Raw genomic sequence first — 15,512 nt, forward strand, 5'->3', positions numbered from 1 at the left:
CTCTCTTTTTTGTTGGATTTTTAATTGTTGCCGAAACGTCTGAAGAGACATTACGGGGGAAGGAAGAGGCATGGCCCATTTATCTCATGCTGCCGGAGGGTCATCTCTTCACTCCAGGCCGGGTTGGGCCGAGGGAAATTATGTTTTGTTTTCGTTATCATTCCTGAAAATATTGTGGTCAGTAGCAGGCCTCGTAATTAACTTTTCTTTCTATTGTCCCAGCACTGTCCCCAAAATAAATTTCAATTGTCCCGAAGTGAGGATAAACTGAACCAATCTGTTTTTGGGGGGAAGTATTGTATGACCTCAACTTGAAGTCAACTTTATTTTGCTTATGTTCACACCCAGGCGCACTATAATTGCAGTGTAGATAGGAAATTCGGGAGGACTTTGCTAGCGAGGAAGGGGCAACTATTTACCCGATGTACTCAATAAATGTCTGCATCTGAAACTGGTAAATCAACGTTACAGACGTGTTGTTGAAAGTCAGATATTTCAAATTGTATGTCCCTTACCAGAAGTCTGCAGCGGTTTTTGCTAGTATCGGTCGGGAAACCAGAAACACAACATTTTCCCCAGGCCTCAGTCCGTACATGTACACTCATCTCCTGTCTGAACGGTGCCGTGGATTCGCACGGTTCATGAAACTCTGTAGTAATGGATGTTTTATGTGTGACGGCGTTTTCAGCATACATATTCAGGTTTCTCACCAGGATTGTTTCATAGCATAGGGGTCAGGTACAGAATAGCAACTTTCGTGGCGCAAATCGCGCATTGAGCCGAAATATTTTGAAACTCATAACCCCCTGAGACACTATTTCTTGTTTAATGAGGAACAGATTTTGTAAGAACATATTTTGTGAACTAAAGGTTTTCCCTTTGCTAAAGCTTCATTCTAAAGTTACATTTTCATTTTTTGTGTGCAAGATATATGACGGTTCTCCATCCCCAAATGCCCCTATGCTGGTTAAAAGACAGCATAGGGGTCAAAATTATACCATAGGGGGTCAAAATCATAGCATAGGGGACCCCTATGCTAAAAAGGCCTGGCTAGAACACTGATATATATTGGGGAGGGCAGGACACGCCGAGTGGTTTTAATGTCGCACAGAAGCCGGCTTTATCTATTATTTAAACAGTCTAACTAAATTGTTAGAGGTAGTCACACAAATCAGCCCGGACAGATCTGTGTTTAGCCCACCGTGACTCATGTTAGGCCACAACGACTTAATTTTATGGATGACATCCTCGCGCGCATTGATTTCCGCCCCCCCCCCCAAAAAAAAGATCACGTCCTCCGAAGCTCTGGCCTGGCTCTAGGCCTGGGTAGTCCATGATAGTTAGTGACAATACGGAGCCGATGCTAACTCTGGAGGATGGGACCCAGGCTACCAAGCTTCATGACTCAAGAACTCAGTACATACGTGCAATGCCGATTCATAAATTCCGCAAACGGCCAGCATGGGCCACACATACGTCGCTGTGTACTGCCGCAAATTCACAATACCAGCTTTGTATTCCTGTGTTTTTAGAAGCATTTTTATTTTTGCCCGGAATTTTTTTTTGTACATATTGTCATTGTCGTGAATCTGTATGTTTTGTTTGTACCTACGTTGTATTTTCATGTGCTACTATGTAATGGTCAGCACAATTCAGCGGTCCATAACCTGTTATGTACTGCTGCTATGCTGCTACTGTTTTGAATAATAAGGAATATTCGCCCGCGCGCACTAGTTTGGGGCTCTTCAGAGGATGTCATCCATAAAACCAAGTCGGTGTCGCCTTAACAACCCTCCACGGTTACTACGTTGTAAGTAATCCGGAGTACAACTCTCAACATGGCGTCGTGACTCGGTTTCTTCTTGACCCTTTTTATTCCCTCGCCGTAAGATATCGGCAAACAGCGCATAATTGTCCGAAATGCCAGCTATTACAGAGCTGCGATTGAATCATGGATGTGCTCGCGTTTACTGCCCGTTTAATCACATATATCCGACGCTATCAAACAGCGAGCTTTTCTCTTTGTTCCCTCCGGCTCCGGTATTATTTTCACATATCCCGCCATTAGGCCACAGCAAGTTATTTTAATGGATGACATCAGCGCGCGCATTAATTTTCGCCTGATTTTGAAAAAAAACCAAGAAATTTTGTTGCCTTCTGACAGTGGTCAACATGACGAAAATGGGCAAAGATGTCTGTTGCCATGCTGGAAGGTGGATGGCAGATAACTATGACGAGAGGAGACAAGAAACGGCTCTGATTTAATGTTTTGTTTCTTACTTTGATGCAATGATATGTGATGATATCTGTGTATATGTGATGTTCTCACGGAATAAAAGCCATTCGTACAATGATTGAGTCAAAATTTTATAATGTAGGAACCTTGTTTTTTTTTGTCCCGTTTTTTTTTCACCCGCTCACATTAGATTTGGAGTCTGCGGAGAATGTCATCCATAAAATTTACTTGCTGTGGCCTTAGCCGGCGAAGTGGCTAAACGCTCGGCCCGCTTGTTGTGTTTAAAGTCTATGGTTACCGGGTAGCGAGGGGAAGCGTTGGCGTCATGACGTTATCATAAGCCTGCTGCCTGGCCATCACTCTCCCGGGTTTCCATTACCTACCAGGGCTCGAAATACTGAGTGCATGTGCACCTTTTAGTACACCCAAAATTGGAGCTGTGCACCCAATTTTTTTCTGTGGGTGCACCAGTGCACCCAAATATTTTGTAAGTATTTTTAATATTAGATGTATAATAGTACACAAGATATTCTTGGCATCTAAGGGGTCAGAAAAATAATAAAATATTTCTTGAAGTACTTATGAAGCGCAGCCATAACAGCAGGGCGCTTCCGTCCAAGCAACTCACACACTTCATCTGTCCTTGGTGCTGAATTCTGTGACGTTATTCTCCGCGCAACCAAAACCTCTCCAGGCCGCACGCTAATAGAAGGGCTCGACTCAAGCACATACAATCACTCAGTCTACATTTCACATGGACTAGTCTGCCGATGAAAATCCAAGGGCCGACTCAAGCACATATATAATCACTCTGCATTTCACATGGACCGGTCTGCCCTTCAATGATTGAACACATGGGGTCATGCAATGTGATTAGCGTAATTCCAGTCAACCGTCCAGTTGCTAAGCGTTTCGGGCGGGGGTTTTAGTTAGGCCGATGGCCGAACCGACGGATATCACTTATACAAGCACTACCTCGGTAACTATGGTGCCCAATATTCTATCAACATCAAGACTCACCAGGTTTGGAAGGGTCCGGTTTAGAACGCTACAGAATGTTGCGCCATGGACTCTGCATGTGCGTACATAATTAAGAATGGTACAATAAGCGGTGTACTCATCGGGTTTTGCGGCGTCCGTAGTATCGGTTTCCCATAGCGAGTGGTTTAGACGGCTACAGAATGTCTGCATGCGCGAACGTTAAGAATGGTACAAGGAGAGGTTGACTCACCGGGTTTGCAAGCGTCGAGTTATTTTAAGATGTGCAGGTACAATATTGGCTTCTCATTTTGGAACGCTACAGTATGCCCGCCATATATTTTGCTCAGGCAGCATGTGCGTGCATTAAGAGCGAGGTTATGGTACAAGGATAGGCCTACTCACCGGGTTTTGCTTGGTCCGTAGCCTCCATCTTGATGCGCTCCTGCTTGCGCTTCTGCTGCAGGCTCTCGATGGCGGCCTGTCTTTCCCGCTGCTTCTCGGGGCCCGTCCGGGGCACGCTGGGCGGGGCGCCGGGCGGCAGGTCGGGCAGGCGGCGGCGCACCCGCGGCGGCCGGCTAGCATCGCTGTCGCTGCTGTAACCCTAAGGAAACAAACCGGGAAAAAAACTCAGGACTTATAGCCTGGGTGCCAGACGCTAGCGCTGGTGTTCATAAGCTACAGTATCCGCCGCCTAAACCCAGGCTGCCCAAAACCCTTTATCTTTCACACCGGCCGACTAGCATCGCTGTCGCTGCTGCAACCCTAGAGCGGAAACAACGGGGGAAAACTCAGGACTTGTCGCCGAAATTTCATCCTACACGAGGGTGATCAATGGGGGGAGGGGGCGGCTAACATCGCTATCTCTGCTGTAACCCTAAGGAAACAACCGGCGAAACTCAGGACTTACCACCCATATTATAGCCTGGGTGCCAGACGCTGGCGTTCATAAGCGATAGATTTTTTGTGTGGGAAGAAGCCTCAATACCCGCTACAGTACCCGCGGCCCAACCCCTTTATCTTTTACGTTAAGAGATAATCCTGAGGAAACAACTGGCAAAACTCATAACTTCTTACTAGTCTTTACCAGACTAACTACGCTGGCTGTATATAGGAGAATATTTGCCAGGGGAGTTTGGCCGCCTTGTAGGTTTGACTACCCGCGGAGGGAAAGAAACTACCTCCACGCGGCCGGACTCCCGAGTTTTACTCTCTTTTTGGCCGAATTCTACGATCCGTATTCCCGTAGAAAGGCCTGGTGGAGGCTAACTTTGTACCGCCCAGATTACACCCTACACGGGCGGGGTGATCCATGGGGGGTAACGTCCAATCGCATGTGATGAACGATAATTGCGCGATTAGTCATCCAATTACTGTAGCAAAACGTGACGCACACGATACAGCCCAACCCCACCCACCGACGGTACGGAAACCCGCACGGTACAGCATGCAGGTATACCCTCTAGCCTCCACCAGGCCTTTCTACGGGAATACCGATCGTAGAATTTGGGAACAAACAGAGTAAAATTGGCCAAGGGAGTCCGGCCGCGGGGAGGTAGTTTCTTTCCCTCCGAAGTGCGGCCAGTCAAACCTACAAGGCGGCCAAACTCCCCTGGCAAATATTTTCCTATACATAGCCAGCGTATAGTCAGCCTGGTAGAGACTAGTACAGACACCCGCACGGTACTGCGTGCTGGGATACCCACGCAGAGAAACGCCCCCCCCCCCAGTTATACTAGTAATTAGATCGCTAGAGAAGGCCCGGTACCCGACCCAATCCCAGCCACAGAAGCAAACTATGGCGGTATAGAAAACGGCACGGTACGCACTTAGAGAAACGGTGTTTCCCCAGCTATAATTAGACTGCAGAGGATGTCCCGGTACAGGTAGACAGCTCCTACAAGGCTCTGTCCCTAGCTGGCCCAACCCCATCCACAGAAACAAGCCATGGCGGTACAGAATCAGTACGGCATTACACTAAGGATACCCACGCAGAGAAACGGTGGTCCCTCCGGCTATAAGTAGATGGAGGATGGCCCGGTACAGGTACACATGTCCCGCAAGCCTCTGTCCCTGGTAAACGCGCACCAGCCGGCTTTCTTCTCAGGTAGCATCGGTCCCTTCCCAGCCGGAATATTTACATCACGGCGCCGAGGATCATGGCCGCCGCCGCCGCTCCTGCTACTCGGGAATTACAGGAATACGAGCCGGAGTCTTTCGTCACGCCACTCAATATTTCGCGAGATGCAAACCCGCCGGGACGGTCTCAATAAGACGATGTATTCCGCAAATGAAATCATTTCATTTCGCAAGCGCGGCCCAGACGTAATCTGCGTCTACGTCGATGAAGGTTAGACATCCAGGTAATTAGATACGCCAATAACAGTTACTTAAGCAACTGGATATGATTTTGGAAACTGTCAGACGTTTCATGGTAGCATGTCTACCTTTCGTCAGTGACACAGTAATCTACGAATGTACGATTCGGTATTCACAGATGCCGTCCGTCCTCTCGTATAATGTACAATTTCTGTTGATCGATACTCAGTGGACTATTCATTAAAGCTATGTAATGTCCTGCCTGCTGGGGTTTTATTCAACATAATTTCACTACTTTGCTAATTATCAACTCAGTCGATATTTTTAGAAGGGCCTGCATGGGGGGGGGGCGGGGTGATTACGAATTTCGCAAAATTTTCGGCGCCGATTACGAGTTACGTTAAATTCTCAGAGCTGATTAGGACTTGACGCTTTGCGGCTAATTTATATGTACTGATTACGAATTACGTTGATTTTTGGGAGGCTGCCTACGGATTACGAAAACTGAAAAGGCCCGATTACGCCTTATGAAAAAGGGCATGCAGGCCCTCTTTTACAGGGACGGACGTTAACGTTTTGGGGGGGGGCGAATTTGTTTCAGCCATTTGTCACTGGACCGTGTCGACCGATCGCGGCCATGTTCCTTGCCACTCTGTCATAGCGGCAAATTATTAATGGGTGCCGCGGGCGTTCCTGTCCCCCATTCGTTTTAGCCTTTTGTACGGCTGTGGTACAAATAATGCACTCAATACATGCAGCTTCAATGTGTTCTTTGTGGTTACATCAGATACAAATTGCTGTGAGAATCCAGGTATATAATTCGCTTATCTTTTTTTTAAATTAATTTTGGACGTGTTTGTGACTTTGTATACAACAACCGCAATTCAGCACTCGTGCTGCGAAGGGTTATTTTTTTTAATAAACCATTCTCTCTCTAGCTCTCTCCCTCCCTCCCCCCCCTCTCTCTCTCTCTTTAGTGCAATCTGTTGCTACTAGCTCCGTCTAATGCTGTGTATAATGTTATTTCGCGGGGATCAGGGGTGATTTTGCCATCTACATCATCACAGTCGGTCTAACATCAATAGCTGCCCGACCCCGGCGCCGCAATGAAAAACCGCGCGGCGCTGCCTTGTGCAGCCACACTCAGATCAATGAATGAATGAATGACGACCTTTATTGCACATTTTTGCCACACTGGGCTAAGTACAGGTCAAAACAAGACATGATGAAAAGATACGTACAAAATAAAACTAACTATCATTACATAAATTCAACTTCTCGCTTTTCAGTTATAGTAGAGATGTGTTTTTCGATGGAAGGTTTGTCAAGTCGCATTAGGAATATGAATTTTTCTACAGTGCACAAGGGTATGAAGTAAGGAAATAGGTTTTGTACAAGCCTATACAGATCAATGCCAGGATAAGTCGGGCGAAATTGCACCAAGGCGCGTCTCTGCCAGTCATCCTACAATCTCAATTACCGCGCCCGGCCAGAGGATGAGGGAAACAGCCGTGACTTATTGAAGACCTTTGGAAGTCTGAACCTAAGTCCAGCCTCATACAAACTACATGACAAAAATTCTAACCGCTTTTCCTACGAGCAATCACTCAAAGCGCATTTCTTTGGCAAGAATTTTCTTCACCAACGACCTATTTGTGGAAAATGCACTAATAATTTCTTAAGTTAGATTCATGTATATTTTTTTAATGAAGTCATACGTTGTTACTGTTATTGCTGTGTAGAAAGATCCCCCATGATTTGCCTGTTTAACTCTAACTGTCCCACTCCCTACAGTCCAACTGTGACGTGTGTGGCCGAGTGAACTGTGACCTGTGACCTGTGTGCGGCCGAGTGACCTGTGACCTTTGCAGCCGAGGGACCTGTGACCTATGAAGCCGAGTGACCTGTGACGTGTGCGGCCGAATGACCTGTGACCTTTGACGTTACTGCATCGATGCTGATAGGCAGCCTTAGCAAGTAAGTAAGCCCGCTCACTACATGTAGTTTTACATAGGGGGCGCTTTTTAGAAGCTCACTACGCGTAGTGTTGCATCAAGGGCGTTTTGTTGAGACTAGTCGGTATGGGCATTTGAGTTATTCGCCACTTTCCGGGTAGCAAGATGGGTCTCCCTCATTGATACAACGATTTGTGACTCGCATAAAAATATTCTCATTTCTGTTGCGCTCTGCTGCGCTCTCCCCGACCCAATAAGCCGTTACTGCAATAGCAGAAATGACTGATGGTGACCTGAGCTGACCCTGCGCCGCGCGACATTTACGGGATAGTTCTGGAGTTGGCCGGTGTTGAGCCAGATCCTTGAGCTGCCACATACATGAGAGGTAGGTCAGGTGTTGAGGGCCATGTTTTTATTTTATATTCCGACATTTCATGACTAGACATGGTGACGGCACACTCAAGTTATATCAACTTATTTTATGCCGCCACCAACGCAGAGGACGAGTACAGGACAAGGAATACTCATTGGCACTTGATGAGTGACGAAGGTCGTGTAAAGTGCCTTTCCCAAGGGCGGTGGCATGTCAGGACTCGAACCCAGGACCTCTTGGTTCTGAGTCGTGCACGCCGCCGCTACGCCACACGACCCTCACAAAGAGGCCAGGTGTTTAGGGCCATGGTTAGCGTTGGTATTAGAGTCATGGTTAGAGTTGGGAGCATTTTTTCAGGGCTAGGGTTAGACTTACGATTGGGGTTATGTTAGGTCTCCCACATCACGACTAAACCCCTCCCACCTCTTGTCTTAGGTATATTGGAAACCCCCAAGTAGTGTATATGAGTCATGTAGTTGGCAGGATCATGTATATGGCTTGACACCGGTTTCACACCCTGGCGCAGTCAGTCGGTAACATGACCGGTACCTGTCATCAATTATCCAGTGTCAACCACCGTGCGGATGAGCTGTCAGGGTCTTATAGCGAATCGAGATTACGGGTTACACTTGACAAAAATGGATTACAAAGGTGTTGCCAAAGTTGCCAAATTTCGGGGGAAGAAGTTGCGAGAACTACTGACACTATACCATTTTTTATATTCCAACAAGTAATCACAAGACGTAGTGACGGCACACTAAAGTTTTTCAACTTAATGCCACCACCAACACATGGGACAAATACAATACTCATTTCCACCTGAGCGAATTGAGGAAAGTCGTGTAAAGTACCTTTCCGAAGGGCACAAGATCGGTGGTATGTTCGACTGACTACTGCTATTTTCCTAAGGGGCACCAGTCCTGAAGACATAAGACAGACTACCTAAGACTTCTTAGGAGACTAGAAAGACATTCTTAAACAAAGGCGTTATTAAGGATCACTTTTAGATGTAGCCCAAGAATCGCCGATTATAGCGAGAAAACGATGAGTCGTTTGCATAATTCGAAAGAAAACGTATGCCTTTCGGGATGAAAAATGCACCGACCACTTTTCACTCGTCATTTTCTACCAGTTTTTTTTTCTTTTTTGAACATCCAGGACAACAAAAAAAAGGGAGAAAGACAGTTGTTCTGTACCGCGAAATCAAGATGGCAGAACAGAGGGTCTTACTTAGTTTCAAAGGCGAAATGAACAGCGAAGAAGCCGAAACGTCTACTTGCGATCGAGTCATGACCGTTAGATATGCGCTACAGATACTCATCTAATTACATGGTTCGGATCACGTTCTAACTACGTGTGATATCTCCACACATGCACAGAACTAATATCAAAACGGATAAGATCGATTTGACGTCAATGCCAGATTCTTACAAAAGTGTGAGTGAAGTCTGTGTTCAAAAACTTAATGCCTTCAGACCCAAAGCAAAGACCGAGAAATCCATGTAACGCTGTCTGAATAATCCTGAACACAAACCTACTAACTAAATCACGGTACTTCAGCATGCCTCTAATATAGTATAGAAAACACAAGAGTGAATGATCTCTGTGCTTCAACCTAGTGCACTACCCAGTAATCTCCACATCTCACGAGTTCTTGTATGAAGATCACATCTTCTGCGGTTCTGTCCGTTTCGATCCAGCGTCGGTACTATTGCCCAGAACCCCGCAGGGAACCTCAATCCACATTATTAAGTGCGTCTGATTTCCCAGATGGGCTCCCACGTGAGGGCTTCTGTCGTTATTTCGGAAATTATTGTTATCGAATTACGGATTCTGTCCAGTGTTTCCCCCTGTGGTGTTGGGGTATTTTTCATCGGGCCCAATTAGCTACGTGACAGGCCTTACTGAGCCGCTGGGCTGCCGGTTCCAGCCAATTCCATTATTGTTTCAATTTTACCCAATTCACACATTATCAAATTATGCGGGGATGGTCCTCCCAGGAATAGCTCCAGGCCTGTGCTTCTGTTAGTGGTGAAATCACACTCAACACTTCAGCTCTGATGGTGAAACCACACTCACGACTTCAACTCAACCACTGATGAGGAATCCACACTCACCACTTCAGCTAACTACTACTGATGGTGAACCCACACTCACCACTTAATACCCAGTGCAGTATAATTGCATCAATTTGGCATGTGCTACCCCCTATGAGAGCATTTGCATCCTTTAAACATAATTTGAGCAATAAAGAAACAAGCCACACGACGACATACTTTTGCTCCATGAATTTCGACATCTTGTTGTTTAAACTTACTACATAATGACTAGAATATTGACTTTGCAAGCCCTGCATTGGACACCTTTAAGCTCAACCACGCCACGTAATCAACTGTCTGGACTGAAGTGTCATCACGCTACCGAGCTAGACATCCTCGAGCTCTGTCTGCAATACCCTGACTTTTAACTTGATGAATGGTGAATCGTATTTTCTGTGCCAGCCATTTACTTACATCTAGTAGCAGCTTACCGCAGCGAAAAAAAAACTATGGAAATCGACCTTGCTTTACATCGACATCCTCTGTCTTCAAAACCTTTAAATCTTTAACGCGGAATCCTATTTTCTGTACTAACCATTTGCTTAGATCACACAGGCCACATACTGTGTGCACTAATGATCTGTCTCGACTGAAATGTCATCACACTGCCTAGCTAGACATCCTCTGTCTGTAAACCAAGACATTTAAACACGGAACTATAACTTCTGTAACAACCATTTACTTAGATCTATCAAGGACGGTCTGTCCTTGGATCTAGTAGCAGCTTACCGCAGTGAAAACTGTGACAAACGACCTTGCTTTGCAACAACATGTCTCAACCTTCATGCTGCAATATACGCTCTCATCAGCTTCATCAGTGCGCGTACCTCTGGGTGTATTGAAGTCCGAGCCTCCAAAGTTTCAATGGGGGAAATCTGTTTGATGGAATCCTCAAAGCACTGTCTATACCCCATGTACAAACACGCGATGATGTACGTCGGTGAAGGTTAGACATCCAGGAAATAAGATACGCCAAAAAGAAACAGTTACTCAAGCAACTGGAAACAGTCAGACGTTTCAGGTAGCATCCACTTACGTATAGCTTTTGTCAGAGACACTGGAGATGTGTCAGCAAAGCAGGTTTATAAGCACGAACTATTGATTGTTGTCAATATAGTAAAGATTGCCTTATTCAGAATATTTCTCAAGCAACTGGATATGATTTTGGAAACGGTCAGACGTTTCAGGTAGGATCCACTACCCTTTGTCAGTGACACTGGAGACAGAAAAGCTCGAACTATTGATTGTTGAGTCGTACTCACCCGCAATAGCCACTCTGTTCTCCTAACAGGCATAATGCCGAACCACTTGAGTCGCCACAAGCTCTTTTTGGTCTGTCCGTCTGCCTGTCTGTCTGTCTGTCTGTCTGGGACATTTTTTTACAATGATCTGGAGGCTGCAGGAGAAACTACAGGTTTATAAGCACGAACTATTGATTGTCGATGTACTCACCCGCATTAGCCACTCTGTTCTCCTAAAAGGCATAATGCCGAAACACGAGTCGCCACAGGCTCTTTTTCGTCTGTCTGTCTGCTGCTTTCTATCTGAGACGTTTTTTTTTACAATGATCTGGAGGCTGCAGGAGAAACTACAGGTTTATAAGCACGATTGTTGAGTCGTACTCACCCGCAATAGCCACTCTGTCCTCCTAACAGGCATAATGCCCACCACGAGTCGCCAAAAGCTCCTGTTGGTCTGTCTGCCTGTCTGTTTGGGACGTTTTGGACAAGGATCTAACTCAGAGCAGCTTCCCAGATCAGACCACAGACGATCAGAGCACGTCCGACCGCTGTACACTCCCCGAGGTTAGGCTGGACGCAATCCGCCGCGGTCGTGCTTAATAACATTTGCCGTCAGGCGACAGGGACGGATGGCGGGCGGTGAATCACGCTGCTAATTAACTGCGCCGCAGATGAAGTGGTCTGCGGGCTGAGTGCTCCTTTTTACCTTCTGGCGCTTGCGTACGGATGATGTGTCGTGAGCGATATAACCAGATATGACAGCTGTCAATCATTATGACGTCAGAATGACGTATGTACGTAATCTGGATCTAGAGAACATACATGTAGAGTGTAGATGAAGTGGTCTGCGGGCTGAGTGCTTTTCTCTGCGTTACGTTACGTTACGTACTGGCGCTTGCGTACGGATCATGTGATGTACCCAGATATGAGATCTGTCAATCACTGACGTATTCTGAATGTAGAGAACATACATGTAGGATGTAGATATACATGTAGCCTCCTAGGTTGTAGTAATCATATCGACAATATCAAAACTGTGTCTACACTATTTTGCGTACAGATCACGTGTCATAAGCGACGTACCCAGATATGACAGCTGTCAATCAATATGACATCATAATGACGTAATCTGGTTCTGGATAACGTACTGACTAGTGTGCAGATATAACCTCCTTTGGTGTAGTAATTATATGAACACTATCAGAGCTGCGACTCCACTACTTAATGTGTGTCTGCATCAGATAAAAGTAATGACCACACCGATGCCATTATCGATAGAACAGTCTACCAAATCTCTAATAAAAGAGCTTGACCAAAAGGTCCCTCGGCCGCCATTTTAACAAGAAGTCAGAGATCTCATACCTCCATGAAATATGTAGAGTTTATGTAAATGATTTTAGGGGATACTTGTCTCATTGAATTTGGAAATAAGGTTCCAATTGACATAATCTAGTTCAATTTCTGGTTTTCTAAACTCAAATTACAATATTTTGCGTGTGAAATTCCTATCCTTTTTTCATGGAGGTAATAAGGCAATATTTTACATTATGTAGGGGGCGCTTGTGATCAGTGTGTGGATTTTCCCGGTCTGTTTGATATTCTGCGCTGAGCTGTGGCTTGCCATGACGTCGCCATGTCAGGCAGCAGGATTACGCCCGGCCGCCCAGGCTGGCTATCAGCCTAAAAGCCTCCACACTGAATCAAGGCTTCGGGATAGTCCACACGTATCCAGAACCGTGCCTGGGGCAAATCTACTTTCTTGGATACGCGGAGGCTATCCAGAACCGTGCCTGATCCTAACCCTAACCCATTCAGGGATAGAACTAGACAGGCACGGTTCTGGATACAATAGAGACTGTCCAGAACAGATCATAACCCTAACCCAACCAGGCATAGATGTTGCAATATAGAACAACCCCTGTGAATTAGTGGGTTAGGGTTAGGATCAGTTCTGGACATTCTCTCCCGTATCCAGAACCGTGCCTATCTAGTCAAGGTTTGAGTAGACCAACCAAGAATTGAGGTATTCAAAAACTCGTATTTCCCCAGAACTATCGTAGACTGGAACTCGTTGCCACCAAGCACAGTTGAGGAATCATCACTAGAAAGCTTTAAACAACTCCTGCAATCAAATGTGCAAAGATCGAGTGTAACAAGTCGTTCGGTGTGATATAGCTAGTTGCCGCCGCGCCGCGTGCCTGCGACGGCTGGTGTGTTACGCCGAAGGGCGGTTATACCGGCTATACCGATACAGAAGGTAGGATTAGACCTGGCCGCCCAGGCTGGCTATTAGCCTAAAAGCCTCCACACTGAATCAATCAGAGCACGTTTTAGCCTCCCAGGTCCAATTTCGCGATACTACGGATACACCACATCGGAATGGACAAGACAAAATCTGCTCCAAAATTAAGTCCACCGAACCGTTACTTGGAGTTAATATATCTGGTGCTGAAGGCAATTTTCAAACTTAACTCCAGCAAGTTTCGATGTTGTACTACATACATCTACGCTTGTCTGATGTACGTAAAATGGGCATGATGCACCGCTTTATAGCAGAAATATGCTTACATGATTGCCAGGACATACATTTGCCGTGTGCGAGACTTGCGCAAAGGCCACCGTGTCAACCCTCCTCACTAAGGTGTATCAGACACCTGAGAAAAAAAGGTAATCCACATCTACCGACTGACTGAAACAGGAAACACAACCTGTAGGCCAAAATATAAGTGTCCTCATGCAAGTTTTACGCAACTGTACAAGTTGGATCACTAGAGATCGCCAACGTCAAATAAAAAACGAAAAGATAATCTACCGACCCTATTTTTTTACGACTGAAACAGGAAACACAACATGTTTTCCCTAGGCCCAACTCTCCACCAGGCACGGACATGATAAGACAGGTCGATGCAGAAGATCGATCTCCGAATCTCCCTGCATAAAACATCGGGCAGAGTTTTGGACCTTGTGGTCCGCCCGGATCATGTCAAACAGTTCACAAACAGGATGGTACATTTGGTAAAAGTAAAGGGTATTTCATTAAACTGAAACTGGGTGTTTCCCGGTCACCGTCAGGGTTTGTAATGTGTGCGCTTAATTTGAATTTGGAGTTTATTCGATTAGTTCTAAACGCCACCTTGACTGAACATGTGGCTAGGAATATAGGTATAGTAAAACGTTGAACTTTATTCCAACATACAGTTATACAGACATCACTGAAATTTTCAGCGACCACTCTCGCCTCTATCAGGATAATTAATGACCAATCACTTCACAACGTGATCTCGCGAGAGTTACGGTTTACAATTGTATAATTGTGTGTTGGAATAAAGTTCAACGTTTTACTATTATTAATACCAACACAGATGAACTTTCATGATAATTTATATATTATCTTTGGGAGAAGGATCCGTATCTAAATCTCATCTAAAATGCGGTGTGGTTCCAACCTATCTCGGTTGCAGCGAACTCCAAACCTTAGATTGAATTTCTAGATTACAGACAACTTTTGTCTTCTACATTTTGAGTCGGATACTAACTTACTTTCTTTTGATTTCCCAATAGTCTGGTTGAGGTAGAATGCAATGATATCTTTTATTTTGTATCAGACTTTATTATTGCAGAGGCCTACGGTGATAATGTTGCAATTAAGATCTTTCATTTGAAGACAGCATACGAACCATATTAAAGGCATCCAGTGCAGTTTTTAGGGCTTGGAAACCCGATTTTTCAAAGTCAATATTCTAGTCACTTATCTACATACTGAGTTGAAACTACACTATCACAATTTATATTGACCCTCATGGAGTAAAAATACAAAAGATTCTGACGGAAAATGGTTACTAGAAGGCCCTAGGCTGATTTTAGGGTACCACGCATAAAATTAAGAACTCATCTTGGGGCTTGTTTCTGCAGGTTTAAATACCAAAAGTATGAAATAATGCTTGGAATATGCCAATGTGAAATATTATGTACTCGTATCAATATCATAAAGATTGCCTTATTCAGAATAATTTCAGTTTTGCTGCTCTGAAATCAAATTGCAACGACAGTCTTGCCAAAATGAACGTTCTTCGCCGAGGAACCCTTTTTGCCTTGTGTTTTGCCCGTCAACTGACAACATTAATAGGCACAATATACAGAACAAGTTGGCATCGATTTTCTGCCAGTCAAAAATACTGCAAGCCTTGAATATGTAGAACGAGTGGTTATCCCTTAAAATGTTGACTTCTTTCCATAAATTTACATCAGTGTTATATTACCCTATTCAGGCCACCTTATTCCCACCTATACTCTCTCTCTCTCTCTCTCCCT

The 15,512-nt window shown here is 45.2% G+C and overlaps 1 protein-coding gene across 1 annotated transcript in view; it reads right to left on the reverse strand.

Annotated features, from left to right (window-relative positions):
* Window positions 1–15,512, reverse strand: part of LOC109464954 (serine/arginine repetitive matrix protein 1-like) — a 40,327-nt gene that overhangs the window by 19,215 nt on the left and 5,600 nt on the right. The window contains exon 5 of the mRNA XM_019762072.1: window positions 3,620–3,818. Coding sequence (XP_019617631.1) covers window positions 3,620–3,818 — 199 coding nt within the window. The remainder of the gene's footprint in view (window positions 1–3,619; window positions 3,819–15,512) is intronic.

The sequence above is a fragment of the Branchiostoma belcheri genome, unplaced genomic scaffold (genome assembly GCF_001625305.1).
Source record: "Branchiostoma belcheri isolate BF01 breed outbred unplaced genomic scaffold, Haploidv18h27 scaffold144, whole genome shotgun sequence".
NCBI lineage: Eukaryota > Metazoa > Chordata > Leptocardii > Amphioxiformes > Branchiostomatidae > Branchiostoma > Branchiostoma belcheri.